Raw genomic sequence first — 14,857 nt, forward strand, 5'->3', positions numbered from 1 at the left:
TAGCAGGAGTTGTAGAAACTTCCATTTTTTTCTTCATTCTTCTTTCTTTTTCTCATCATTGTAGCTAGCCTTAACACCTTTCATTCACTGCATACTCATAGTTAAGCTAATAAATACTATGATTAAATTTGTAAATTGGGTGGATGGTAATTGAGTTTATACAGCAAGAGTAACACAGTTATGTCTTAATCTTGAAGTTTAAAAATTAGAGTGCCAGTAGTTTTATAGCTCTTACAAAATGATTTTCTAACTTTAAAATAATTTGCTCTTGCTTATTCCTAGAAGTGAAAATATATCAAAAGTAGCCTATGAAATCTATTTTATAACTTGATTCAAATAAAAGTTTTCTAAAGTTGTATAACATTGTATTATGAAACCTATGTACATAATTTGTTTTGTCCTTTTAAAAATCTTTTTTAGTATGTCAGACTATCATATGACACCAAAACTGAAGTCATTCTGCAACTTTTGCTTAAAGAATGGCAAATGGAATTACCCAAACTTGTTATCTCTGTACATGGGGGCATGCAGAAATTTGAGCTTCACCCACGAATCAAGCAGTTGCTTGTAAAGGGTCTTATTAAAGCTGCAGTTACAACCGGAGCCTGGATTTTAACTGGAGGAGTAAACACAGGTACTATAATGATTATCCCAATTATTTCGTGTGTTTGTAAATGTTTCATAATATTAATTAGATATTTGAACCAGATATTTGGTCAGCATTGAATATAAATATATTGTGTTTTTCTGTTAAATAATTTATAGCTTCTGGATATAAATAGTAGCTATAAAAGTAGTTGGTTTTCATTTAGTCTTAAAAAATAATATACTTCAGAGCAGGGGTCGGCAAACTATGGTTTGTGGACCAGATTTAATCTGTTCCCTTTTTTTTGGTAAATAAGGGTTTATTGGAACACAGCCATATTAATTTGATTTTGTATTATTTATGGCTACTTTTGTGCTATAATAGCAGAGGTGATACCGTCTACAGTGATAGACTGTATATCCTACAAAGCATAAAACACTATTTGGCCCTTTTTTAAAAAGTTTGCTGATCCCTACTATAGAGCAAAGTACAGTATTACTCATGTCACTTTCTGGCAAGTGGTAAAATGATACAGGAAAAGAATCAATTGCCTAGGCAATAGTAAGAAGTAGCTTTCAAAATTAATTTTTTATGTACTATAATCTTTCATTCTAAGTCTTCCCTATCACATACCATATACAGATTATATATAAGGAAGCAAATTAATTTTAATACCCAAAGTAAAATAGTTAATACTTAAATTAGTTTGCAGATATCTAATTTATTACCAACAACTGTTATTTAAACCTCATTGTGTGTTTAGCATTCTTTTGCTGAAAATATATCATTCCACAAACAAATAAAATACTACCTTCGTCAAGCTTACATTCTGGTAGGGGAGATGCAGACAACAGATAACTAAATAACGTATAATATGTTAGTTTCTCTGAGTAATACTATCTTCTGATATATCTGCTTGGGCAAGGGAAACAAAATTAAAAATAAACAAATGGGGCTACAAGAAACTAAAAGGTTTTGTACAGCAAAGGAAGCCATCAGCAAAACAAAAAGACAACCCACTGAATAGGAGAAGATACTCAGTAATGATACATCTGATAAGTGGTTAATTTCCAAAATTTGTAGAAAACTCAATACAACTCAACACCAAAAATTAACCAATCCAATTAAACATGGGCAGAGGACCTGAATAGACACTTCTCCAAGAGGACATACAGATGGCCAATACATATGAAAAGACACTCAATGTCAGTAATCATCAGAGAAATGCAAAATAAAATCACAATGAGATACCACCTCACACCTGTTAGAATGGCTATCATCAGTAAATCCACAAACAACAAGAGCTGACAAGGATGTGGAGAAAAGTGAACCCTAGTGAGCTGTTGGTGGGAAGGCAGATTGGTACAGCCACTATGGAAAACTTGTGGATGGCCCTCAAAAAATTAAAAATGCAACTGCCTTATGACCCAGCAATTCCACTTCTAGGTACATATTCAAAGAAACCCAGAACACTAATGCAAAGGAATATGTGTACCCTTCTGTTCACTGCAGTGTTATTTTCCATAGCCAAGATATGGAAGCAACCAAGGACCCATCAGTGGACAAGTGGATAAAGCAGATAGATGTATCTACAATGAAATATTACTCAGCCATAAAAAAGAATGAAATCTTTAACATTTGCAACAGCATGTATTACACTAAGTGAAACAAGTCAGTCAGAGAAAGATAAATACCATATGATTTCACTTATATGTGGAATCTAAAGAACAATATAAATGAACAAATAAAACAAGAAATGGACTCGCAGATACAGAGAACAGACTGATGGCTGCCAGAGGAGACGGGCTGGGGTAAAAAAGGTGAAGGGACTGAGAAGTACAGATCGGTAGTTGCAAAACAGTCACGGGGATGTAAAGTATAGCATAGTCAATAATATTGTAATACTATGCATGGTACCAGGTAGGAAGTGGAAATCTTAGGGGGAATGCTTTGTAAAGTATACGATTGTCTAATAATCACTGTGTTCTGCATCTGAAACTAATAAAAAATAATATTGAATGTGAACTGTAATTGAAAAAGATATAAAAAGTTGGACTCATTAAAAATGTATATGTTAGACACATGAAAGATAGAGGAGAGATAGTAGGGGAGGTGGAGAGGTTTTCACTGATAAAGTGACATTTGAGTAGAGATGGTAGGAAATGAAGGAGCAAGATGAGAATAATAGAGGGAAGAACATTGAAAGAAAAAACAGCTACTGTGTTGGGAGAATAGTAACAAGAGTCCAGTGTAGCTAGAATGGAATGAGCAAGAATTGCTAGATGAGAAGGTCAGAAAATTAAGGGTGTGTGATGGTGGCTAGCAAGGGATGAATAGCAGGGGCAATGGGCGGATCTTTATATAAGACCTTGTAGTCCATTTTAAGCACTTTGGCTTTATCTCTAAATAAAAAGGGATGGTATTAAGCAGAGTTGATAAGAGCAAAGATAACTTGGATAATGCTTGGAAAGTAGACTGTAAACAGGCACAGTAGCAATTGGAAGACTATTTAAGATGCCACTTCCATCTTCAGGTGAGGAATGATATATAATGCATTATAAAAATATTGAGCAATGCACTTGTTTACTAGGGCTGCCATTACAAAATACCTCAGATTAGGGTAGCTTGAACAAAAGAAATTAATTTCTGATAGTTTTGTAGATCCAAGATTAAGGTGTTCACAGGTTTTGTTCATTCTGAGGCCTCTCTTCTTGGCTTTTAGATGGTCGTCATCTCACTATGTTTTAAGGCCTTTCCTCTGTGCATGTGCATCCTGGTGTCTCTTTTTGTGGTCAGTTTCTTCTACTTGCAAGGACACCAGTCAGGCTGGATTTAGGCTGACCCTAATCACCCTAATACAGTCGTATTCTCAGGTACTGGGATTAGAATTCCAACACAGGAGTTTTGGAGAGGATGTAATATCAGCTCATAACAAGTGATAAGAGTTATGTGCTCTTTTGAATTGTCTTTCCTACTATTCTCTCAGTTTTTGATTCAGCTGGACAGCTTTTATAGTTATGTGGTGTGTGTGTGTGTGTTGTTCCTAACCCATAGCTACACTTTTCATTTTTTAAGATGGGGTGTAGAGCAATAACAAAAAACTATAGTTTACTTACATTAGGATTGTAAAAGAGAACTAAACACAACATGGTAAAAGTTAATTTTACATGTGTTTCATGTAGTTGTAGTGATTGGACATTGTGGCTTATTTGTTGTTTTTGGTTCCTGTGTTCTCTTTTTAAGTTTGTCTTTTGGCCTTGTTGCCTTTTACCTTGTATGTGTAAAGCAAAACACAAGTTGTAATGTTACAGATCGAGCACACATAGTGAAGACTTTCAAATAAAAGGAATTAAATTTTGTGTGAATAGGTGTGGCCAAACATGTTGGTGATGCCCTCAAAGAACATGCTTCCAGATCATCTCGAAAGATTTGCACTATTGGAATAGCTCCATGGGGAGTTATTGAAAACAGAAATGATCTTGTTGGGAGAGATGTAAGAATGATTTTAAAATTTCTTGTATTTGAACTTATGTATAAACAAAATTAAAGCAAGGATCTTATGAGTCAACTTAAAATATTTATGAACATAGCATACTTTTCAAATTACCTTTTTAAATTTTTTTTAAAAATAATTTTAAAAAGATTTTATTTATTTATCTTTAGAGGGGAAGGGAAGAAGAGAAGGAGAGAAATATCAATGTATGGTTGCTTCTTGTGCGTCCCCTGCTGGGAACTGGCCTGCAACCCAGGCATGTGCCCTGACTGGGAATCGAACTGTGATCCTCTAGTTCACAGGCCTGTGCTCAGTCCATTGAGCTACAATAGCCAGGGCTCAAATTACCTTTAAAAATGTTTTTCTGAGGTCTTCTTGTGATCCTTTTGAAAATGCATTCATAGATATAAATAATTGACATTGTGGTGTTAGTACATTTTGGTCTCTGCCTTTTTGTTTAATTATTTTACCTTTTCTGTATCATGCCAGTCTTCGTAATTTAAATTTTTAATGACTTCATGACATTAAAAATTAATTTTATTGCCACTAAGAGTACTAATCAAATGGTAATGTTCATTTGAATAGGTTAAAGACATGAATTGATTGTATTTATCCAGAGACTATTAAAAAGGAATTACTAAATTATAATGATTACTTTTAAGTGCAATTAAATTTCTAACTTTATTTTTAAAGATTTAGCTTATGGCTGAATAGCAATAATAGCAATAGCAATTTTCTGAATAGAAAAATAGCAATATGACATTTGATTGCTTTTAGTTAGTGTCCTTTATGTATTGCTCTTTATTCACCAATAAGCTAATTGTTTCTTCACATTATGTATTTATTTGCTGCTGCTTCCTTTGCCTGTGATAATGAAATAGTATATTTTCTGCAGTGGAAGTCAAAATATAATTGTATCATTCAACCAATTACTGGTTAATCTTCAGCTGCTTAAATGCTTATGGTTTTGATATATCCTCTTATACTATTTGTTGGCATAGGTACATGGAATTTTACCTCTTTGTTTTACAGATTATTTCAAAAGTCATTTTTATTTTACATTTTATTACACTTAATCTTTCCCACTAACTCTTATATTTGATATTGTTTAGGTGGTTGCTCCTTATCAAACCTTATTGAACCCTCTGAGCAAATTGAATGTTCTGAATAATCTACATTCCCATTTCATATTGGTGGATGATGGCACTGTTGGAAAGTATGGGGCAGAAGTCAGACTGAGAAGAGAACTTGAAAAAACTATTAATCAGCAAAGAATTCATGCTAGTAAGGGAATTTATAAATTTATATTGTTGAAATTTTCTGAGCTCTATTGCTAGCCAGCAACATTCTTAAAAGACAGAATGGTCTTTGAAGAGCTCATTTTATTGGGTTGGCCAAACACTGTATGTTTTTTTCATAAAATAAAGGACACACTTTTCATTTTCTCCAGTAACTTTGATTTGGATATTTTGAGTATGTTGACTATCTTCCACATGGTATAACGTTAATTGTTCTTAATTAGTGTCTTGATTTGATTCCTATCATCTTCAACTGCTCTACCAAGACCTTGAAACATTTTCCAGTGAGAAATCTTCATCCCGAAACTTCACAAACCTCTTTTAACAAGTTTCATCTGTCACAGCACCTTCTTTGTACACTGCACAAATTTTTTTTTATTTCAGTTTTTTGCATTTTTGGTCAGCCGAATATTTTGTAGCAAGATAATGTATGAAACAACCAATAATGACTGAACTTAGATGAAATAAGGTGACCTAGGAAAAGAAGTCTGAGGCCAAATAGGGTACTCAGATATTGAGGCCAAAACCATGGAAGTTTGGTGGAAGCTCTGTTGCTATTGTAATCCCACTGCAGCCCAAGGAATTCAGAAATAATCGTAATGTGTGATATATTCTAATGTATGGCTTTTGAAATTCAGGACAAAAGAGTAACAGAGGAAAAACTGCTTTATTGCAAAGTAAGAATCACCTTGCTTAAAGTTTATAACATGAGTAGGTATCACTCTTTGGTAGTTGTACCTTAAAAGTTGGAATTCTTGATACTGGTCTTTTTCAACCAGAGTCAAACTCTTTGGTTTAACATTTAGATTTCTATTTTAAAAAGAAATTATGTAATTCTAGGATATTGAGAAGATGAGCTCTTTGCAAAGTTAAGCAGATATTCAAAATTATAGGACAGTGCATTCAGACTATGATGGAGTCATAGTCATCTCTTAAAAATTAGGAATGTGTAAGAATCCTGCAGTAACCTACTTTTGAATTCTCTAACTGCTTAGCAGATTATTGTTAAAAACAAAAATTGGTATTGTTCACTAAATTTATTCTGTTACTCTTGTAGAGGTCTTGTATTTTATTAATCATTTCCTTTTATGTAATCCTGAATCTGTCATTAATTTCTATATTAATGTTTCAATATGTTTGAAATCAGAAAGATACAGTTTAATAATAAATAAAAACATTTATATTAGAAATTCAGTGATGCAGTAATTAAGTAAATTCTAAAACAAATTAATGTTATACATTTCTTATCATGAGTTCAGTTAGTGAAATATACAATTTTACTTTTAAATAAATACATAAATTCTAATGTATGCCTAATTATACATTGGATTTTCTACTTTTGTCATTTAGAACATACTTTGAGTCCGTGAAAAAGTAATATATTCAGTATTTATTTATGCCAGCCTATTATTATGTTGAATGTTGAAAATAAAGTCAACACAGTTTGGGGATAAATTATACTGGCTTTTAATTTTGTTTTGATTGAGTAAAAAATAATGTTAAATCACTAATTTTGCCTAATATCTTCATTAAACTTTTGCTTTTTTTAGGAATTGGTCAAGGTGTTCCCGTGGTGGCACTTATATTTGAGGGTGGGCCAAATGTTATCCTCACAGTTTTAGAATACCTTCAGGAAAGTCCTCCTGTTCCAGTTGTCGTATGCGAGGGAACAGGCAGAGCTGCAGATTTACTAGCATATATTCATAAACAAACAGAAGAAGGAGGGTAAGCATTTGACTACAACAAAATTTTAATAACTTTATGTAAAGGGGCGTGTGGTGTTTTGGGATATTAGATTTATTTCATTATGTTATGAACATGAAAAATTGAACTTTAATACAATATAACTTGTTAAGGCTTCAGGAAGTAGCTTGTCTGACACATTATTGGAATGAGTTAGTATTTTGCCATGTATAATGTGTACCTTTTTATGTACACATTATACATGGCAAAAATTTGTGTACCCAAATTTTTGAAGGAAAAATAAAGATGTGTATTATACATGGGTAGTATCCAAAATATGTTGTATCTGTTCTTGTGTTTTGTAATTATTACATAAAATTTCTTGTACCATATGTTCAAAAATAAATTATAAAATTTTTAATACAAAAAACAAGTATATAAATAAAAATAAATAAATAAATGATTTTAAAATGTCAAAAGCTTTTTTCTCCTGAAAGTTTGGGCTGAAAAATGTGGGTTCACATTATATGGCAAAATATGGTAAAATGTATTAGTCTTCTTACAGGACAGTTTTGCAAGATCTGTCAGACATACAGAAGCACATTATCTATTGACCCAGTAGTTCCATTTCTGAGGTTTATAACTGCAGACGTATTTGTGTACATGTGAATAATCTTATGTGTAAAGCTACTTGTTGTGGCAATGTTTGTAATAGTAAAAGATTGGAGCAAAGTAGAATGTATATTAAAAGGACTCGGTAAATAAATTATGTTCTGCACCATGGAATAGTTTGCAGCTGAGTAAGGTTGGTATATGTGTACTAAATGGTAGAAGATTACCAATATACAGAAGGAATGTATACAGAAGAAGGAAAATACATAGTACACATATTATGTTACCTTTTATGTAGGGAAGAAAGAGGGAATAATTATTTGTGTATATACAAAGGAATCCTGGAAAGTTACACAAACCAATGTGTGTCTTCTTTCAAAGTGGTTGAGATGAAACTAGGCAGATGGAAGTCAGTGGGAAGGAGACTTTAATTTTGAATTTCACACACACACACACACACACACACACACACACACATTAAAGATTTTATGCCCTGTCTGGTGTGGCTCATTTTATTGAGCACTGGCCTGTGAACCAAAGGGGAATCACTGGTTCAGTTCCCAATTTGGGGCCCATGCCTGGGTTGTGAATGAGGTCCCCAGTAGGGGGCATGCAAGAGGCAACCACACACTGATGATTCCCTCTCTTTCTCCTCTGTCTAAAAATAAGTAAATAAAAAAATTTTAAAAACTTTTTATTTAGGTGGGTAGGGTGGAAGAATAATGGGGGGGAGTGGGGACAACTGTAACTGAACAATAATAAAGAAGATTTTATTTATTTATTTTTAGAGAGAGGGGATGGGGGGAGAGAGGGAGAGAAACACCAATGTATAATGTGTGAGATAACACCCATCAGATGCCTCTCACATGCCCTCAACTTGGGACCTGGCCTGCAGCCCCCAGGTATGTGCCCTGACTGGAATTGAACCAGCTACCTCTTGGTTCCCAGCCTGGCACTCAATTCAGCCACACCAGCCAGGGCTATTTTTATATTTTAGAGTATTTTATATTGCTATATTTTTTAGCCATATAAATATAATACTTATTGACAAGAAAAATGTGCATGTTCTCATGTTTAAGACATCTTGGTGAAATACTGCTTTATACAACATAACATCTTAAAATTTATCTTTATATAATATAAAATATGAGTACTGATATTGAAACACCTGCCTTGGAGAAAAATTTCAGAATAATTCAAAGGGGAAAATAACTCCATTTCATTCTTCCCCTTATGGCTTACAAATGAGATCCTCATGAAGGAGAAATTTTCAATACAGGTCAAGTGTTTAATATTAACAAAGTAGCTTTAAAGGTCTTATTACATCCGTTTACCTGTACTTCATATCAGATCTACATATAATGAAAGTTGAAATCAGTGAATTAAGTTGTGTTTTCTCTTACTCTAGGAATCTTCCTGATGCAGCAGAGCCTGATATTATTTCAACTATCAAAAAAACATTTAACTTTGGCCAGAGTGAAGCAGTTCATTTATTTCAAACACTGATGGAGTGCATGAAAAGAAAGGAGCTCGTAAGTACATTTTAGCAGAGTAAGCCTTTTAATTCAGAGCACAATCTAAATTGATGAAAACTTGTTTTTATTTTGGATTTTAAGATTTTCAAGTCATTTTTAACCGTGTAAAGATGTCACTTAATTATTTTGTTTAAGTTGAAAGATATCAAAGAAAGATAATAGTTTCTATATGGTATTGAGACATATATTTGTACTTACGTTTTAGGAAAAGTTTCATAACCAGACCTCAACAGATTATGTCTAGGGATAAGGAAGCCCGCTAAATCATTATTAATGGCTTCTCTAAAATATATTTAGAAACAAAAATCAAACTATTTTACTCTGCGTGCTCAAATCAAAAATTAGTGCTGCTTAATTTCAGTCATCTAAAAATGGGCTTAAGTTTGCAGAGAAAATCTTTTATCAACTCTATAAGTAGTAGATAATTTGCTGTTTTCTTTTATGTATTTTATTTCTGTACACTTGGAAATGATGTTAGTTGGAAAATTTGTATTGGGGTTATTAAAATAGCCTTTTACTTTATAAAAAAGGTTATTACATAAAAACCCCTGAAATGGTATTATATTTCAAATAATTTCAATAAATTTTTTGTTAAAAAAACATTTCTCACCAAAGACACACAATTACTTGCACTAAGTGTTCACTATGTAGAAGGAATAGCAGGATTTTCCCAGATGAATTTCCCAGTCCCTAAGTTGCTTATTCTAGGAAAGAATAAGATAGCTTAAAAAATGAATGTAATATGAAACCAAACATTTTAGTGTACTTTCCATTTTATTTGGTAAATGATACAAAGTCTTTTAATTTCATGTTTTTGGTTCTTTATTTCTGTCCAACCCCCCCCCCCAATTATATTTCCCATGTAGTTTGAAATCACTTTCTGTTTTATGTGTCTTATGCCTGAGTCTTTAAAAGGTAAAGACAAGCCTGACAGGTGTGGCTCAGTTGGTTGGGCGTCTTGTCACAAGATGAAAAGTCGCCGGTTGAATCCCAGTGTGGGAGAGGCAACTGATCAGTGTTTCTCCTTCTCTTTCTCCCTCCTTTCCCCTTTCTCTAAAAATAAATAAATAAAATTTTAAAGAAATTTAAAATGTAGATATAATAATATGAATTAATCTTTAAATAGATCACTGTTTTCCATATTGGATCAGATGAACATCAAGATATAGATGTAGCGATACTTACTGCACTGCTTAAAGGTAAGATTTAATTATTGTTTTTTATTTGTTTCTACAAGATAGGACTTTTTAATTTAGCAAAGTGTTTAGAAACTGAATTTCTCAATAATTTTTTTTTGTAAAAGACACATGTTAGCTTTCTTTGACAATTAGCTTTCTTTGACTATTAGTTAGCTTTTATTTTTATTTTGTAGAATTATTTTAAAGTTGTAGTATTTATGCCACCAGACCCATTTAATTTTTCTGTTAAGAATATGTCTCATTTTTAATTGGCTAAAAATAAATATATCATGTATATTAGTCGATAGAAATTTAAGATAGTGTTCTTGAGAAGAGAAATTTGGAAAGAAAACCAAAGATACTTCTAGGACTAAAGAGTTAATGCTTATACACATTGAACTGTTTTCCTGTCAATATCTTGCCAAAAATATCCAAGTGATAACATAAACAGTGTTACAGTGAAAAATCTTTTAAAAAATTTGAGACTAAAATGATGTCCCAACTGGGTGCCTGAAAATTCAAGTGCGCAGTGAGTTGGCAGGAGCAGAGCAAGAGAGTACTGTTGTTTTATCATCATTCACAAGAGTTTCCCAAATATTAGGCCACAATAAATTGCCAATACATCAGATATTTAAGAAATACTAAAATAAAACATATACATCATCTTGAGGATAAGAGACCATAGTAATAGGAAACCCAGAAACCATTCACAGAAAGATCAATAAATGGAATTGCATAAAAGTAGAAAGAGAGCACCTAATATATTTTCCATGTACTTTCCGTGTGCTAGCCAATGTGCTTTAGTGGTTGAGAGTATTTATCTCACTTTATCTTTACAATAGCCTAAAGTGGAAGATTGCCTATTATTTTCCTCCTTTTATAGATAAGGAAATTAAGGAACCAGGGATATGGAGGGATCACAATAAGTTGTTACAAATTAATAATAAAAAAGAATGATTACCTCATGAGAAAATGGGCCAGAATTTATGTAAAAGATATGAGCAGAATATTAGAAATGCTCAGGGGAAATGTGGAAAGATAATCAGTGTTATAAGTGAAGTAACCCAGTCAGAGAAAAGACAAATACCATATGATATCATTTAAATGTGTAATCTAATGAACAAAAACTGACAAACAAAACAGAAATAGGCAAGGATACATGGAACAGCTCTCAGGGAGGAGAAGAAGGGAAGGCGGGGTGAAAGAAGACAAGGGATTAGCCATAGATATATATTCATAACCCATAGACACAGACAGCAGATGGGTGATGGCCAGAGGGAAGTGGGGTGGGGTTACGTGGAGGTGGGGGAAGGAGGGGCAAGTGGGGATATCTGTAATAGTCAATGATAAAAATGAAGTTAAAGAAAAAAGGAGCTTTTTATCCCTTTACTGGGTATTCTTATACCTCTGATAGGTATTACAACCTTTCTGGAATATATTTTGGCAGTATAACACAGGCTTTAAAATGTCCTTCAACCTACCAATTTGGCTTCTACAAAATCATACTGTGTAAATAATCAAACATGTGCCCAAAAATATACTCACCAAAAATTTCAAAATACCCCAGATATCCACAAGTCATAGAAAACTAAGGTATGAAATTAAGATACATAAAATAGGCTGCTGAATAGTTTATATAGTGTGGTCCACTTTTGTATAAATAATTAAAAGTATACATATGAATTTATCGGGTTGGCAAAAAAGTCCTTTTAGTTTTTTCCATAACATTTTTCATTTTTACCAATAACTTTATTAATTTGGATGATTTGAGTATGTCAGCTATCTCCCACTATTGGCTTCTAGTGGGTGGAGGCCAGGGGTGCTGCTGAACATCTTCCAGTGCATCATCAGACAGCCCCACGGCAAAGAATTATTTGGCCAAATGTCAGTAGTACCAAGAAACTTCGCAAAACCATTTTTGACATGCTTGATCAGTCATAGCACCTTCTCCATACAGTGCACAGATCTTTCTTTTTTGCATTTCAGTTGCATTTTTACTTTTCTTGAAATAATAAAGCATAATATACCAAAATGTGTATTTTTTCCTTCTTGAATATTAAAATAGCTGCAAAAGATTTACCAATTTTGATGAGTTTTTTTAAGTGCATGCTGATCTGACAGCTGTCACAATACAACCTAACAAAATTGTTTTGACCGAAGTTAAAAACAACTAAGCACTTTTAAAACCATTGTACATAAAAAAACTAAATGAACTTTTTGGCCAATACTGTATATGCACAGAAAAGCACCTGTAGGAATATTTTTCATGTTAATAGTCTCTCTATGATAGAAACAAGTCACCTTGTTTTCTTCTTTTTGTTCTGCATTATAAATTGCTTGTAGTGAATAAGGCTGTGTCTTTTGTATATAGAGATGGGAAATGAAAGTCCTCAACCCTTGGGGTAAACTTACCTTTCTGAGGCAGGCCATCTCTGAACAGTGACAGCTTGTACATTAGTTAAAAGGAGTGGGAAGAATTTGTGAGTGTTTATATTTTAATGGAGAGAAATTAATTGAACCTGTGAAATATTTTCTTTATTTGACTAGGTACGAATGCATCTGCATTTGACCAGCTCATCCTTACATTGGCATGGGATAGAGTTGACATTGCCAAAAATCATGTATTTGTTTACGGACAACAGTGGCTGGTATGTAAAATAATCTGTATATACAGTGTAATTACATTAAACTAAGTAGTACCAGAAGTTTGCTGGAACTTTGACCAGACTTGACATTTTACCTGTAAAGTGCAAAATTAGTTTCCCTAAACATTTCTACAACATTCAAATCCACTTAGGGTTTTAAAAATTCTGCTTGCTTCTTTGGTAAAACCTTGCTTGTTACAGTGTAGAGATCTCTGAAAATCCTAGACCTAAAAAAAATCATAGAAATAATGTTCCATGCATCTATGTTCATCAAGGGGATCACAGCATGTAATTTTCTTTTCTTGTGGTGTTTTCATCTGGTTTCGGTATCACGGCAATGCTGGCCTCATAATACTAGTTTGGAAGAGCTCCCTTCCCTTTGTTTTTTGAGTCTGAGAGGATTGGTATTAATTCTTCAAATGCTTGGTGGAATTCATCAGTGAATCTCTCTGCTCCTGGATTTCTGTTTCTTGGGAGTTTTCTTTCTAAGATTTTATTTATTTTTACTGAGTGGGGAAGGGAGAGAAAGAGAAGGAGAGAAATATTGATGTGAGAGAGAAGCATAGATTGGTTGTCTCCCATACACTCCTTGACTGGGGACTGAACTCACAACCTAGGCATATGCCCATGATGAAGAATCTAACTGGTAACCCTTCTCTTTGTGGATGGATGTCCAACTGAGTTCCACTGGTCAGGGTAATTGGAAGGTTTGTCACTATTGATTCAAAACTGATGCCCTGGCCTTGGCTGGTGTGACTCAGTTGGAGTATTGTCCTGCAACCAAAAAGTTGTTGGTTTGATTCTCAGTCAGGGCACATACCTAAGTTGGAGGTTGATCCCGGTTCTGGGAGCTTGCAACCCCCAGTCTGGGCACTAATCCATGGTCCCAGCCTATGTGAGAGGCAACCAATTGATGCTTCTCTCTCACATCATTGTTTTTTTCTCTTACTTACTCTCTTGCTACAAAAACCAAAAAACAAAAACAAAAAAGAACCCTGATGTCCTGGCAGGTGTGGCTCAGTTGTTTGAAGCATTGTCCCATACACTGAAAGGTTGTAGGTTCATGCCAAGTCAGGTCACAAACCTAGGTTGTGGGTTTGATTCCCAGTGAGGGCTCAAACGAAAGGCAATCAATCAGTGTTTCTCACTTTCCTCAATGTTTCTTTCTCTCCCCCCCACCCTGCCCCCATCTCTCCCCTTCTTTCTCTCTCTACACCCATCACCCCCCCCCCCACTACTCTCTCTAAAAGCAATGAAAAAATTTCCTTGGGTGAGGATAAAAAAAGAAGCCTGATTACTAGCAGTAATCATTCTGTTCAGCTTTTCTATTTCTTTATGAGTCAGTCTTGATAAATTGTATGTTTCTAGGAATTAATCCATTTCTTCTTGGTTGCCCCTTTTTTTTATTGTATAATTATTCAGAGTAGTCTCGTATGATCCTTTGTGTTTCTGTGATATCAGTTGTAATAATTCTCTTTTTATTTATTTGAGTCCTGTTTGTTTTTCTTGATAAGTTTATTTTTATTTCTTGGTTTGTCAACTTAGTTTATCTTTTCAGAGAACCACTTCTGAGTTTTATTGGTCTTTTCTATCTTTTTGGCTTTGGTTTTGGTTTCATTTATTTCTTCTCTAAACTTTGTTATTTCCTTCATTCTGTTCTCTTTGGGCTTTGTCCTTTTTCTAATTCCTGAAGTAGAAAGTTAACACTTTTTGTGTTTCTGAGGTAGGTATTTATTGCTATTAACTTCTCTCTTAAAATTGCGTTTGCTGTATCCTATAAATTTTGATATGATGTATTTATTTCCATTTTCATTTGTGTTGGTATTT

The 14,857-nt window shown here is 33.6% G+C and overlaps 1 protein-coding gene across 4 annotated transcripts in view; it reads left to right on the forward strand.

Annotated features, from left to right (window-relative positions):
• The window catches only part of TRPM7 (transient receptor potential cation channel subfamily M member 7), a 131,408-nt gene that overhangs the window by 38,081 nt on the left and 78,470 nt on the right, over positions 1 to 14,857 (forward strand). For 3 of the 4 annotated variants that reach the window (XM_053670115.1, XM_037156468.2, XM_037156469.2), the window contains exons 5-11: positions 421 to 634; positions 3,955 to 4,079; positions 5,192 to 5,363; positions 6,928 to 7,102; positions 9,081 to 9,204; positions 10,334 to 10,406; positions 12,933 to 13,033. In XM_053670115.1, coding sequence (XP_053526090.1) covers positions 421 to 634; positions 3,955 to 4,079; positions 5,192 to 5,363; positions 6,928 to 7,102; positions 9,081 to 9,204; positions 10,334 to 10,406; positions 12,933 to 13,033 — 984 coding nt within the window. Of the gene's footprint in view, positions 1 to 420; positions 635 to 3,954; positions 4,080 to 5,191; positions 5,364 to 6,927; positions 7,107 to 9,080; positions 9,205 to 10,333; positions 10,407 to 12,932; positions 13,034 to 14,857 lie in introns of those variants that run through there. The other variant, XM_053670116.1, reaches the window with a different exon arrangement.

Source organism: Artibeus jamaicensis, unplaced genomic scaffold (genome assembly GCF_021234435.1).
Source record: "Artibeus jamaicensis isolate MK-2021 breed Jamaican fruit bat unplaced genomic scaffold, CSHL_Jam_final contig_548, whole genome shotgun sequence".
Lineage (NCBI taxonomy): Eukaryota > Metazoa > Chordata > Mammalia > Chiroptera > Phyllostomidae > Artibeus > Artibeus jamaicensis.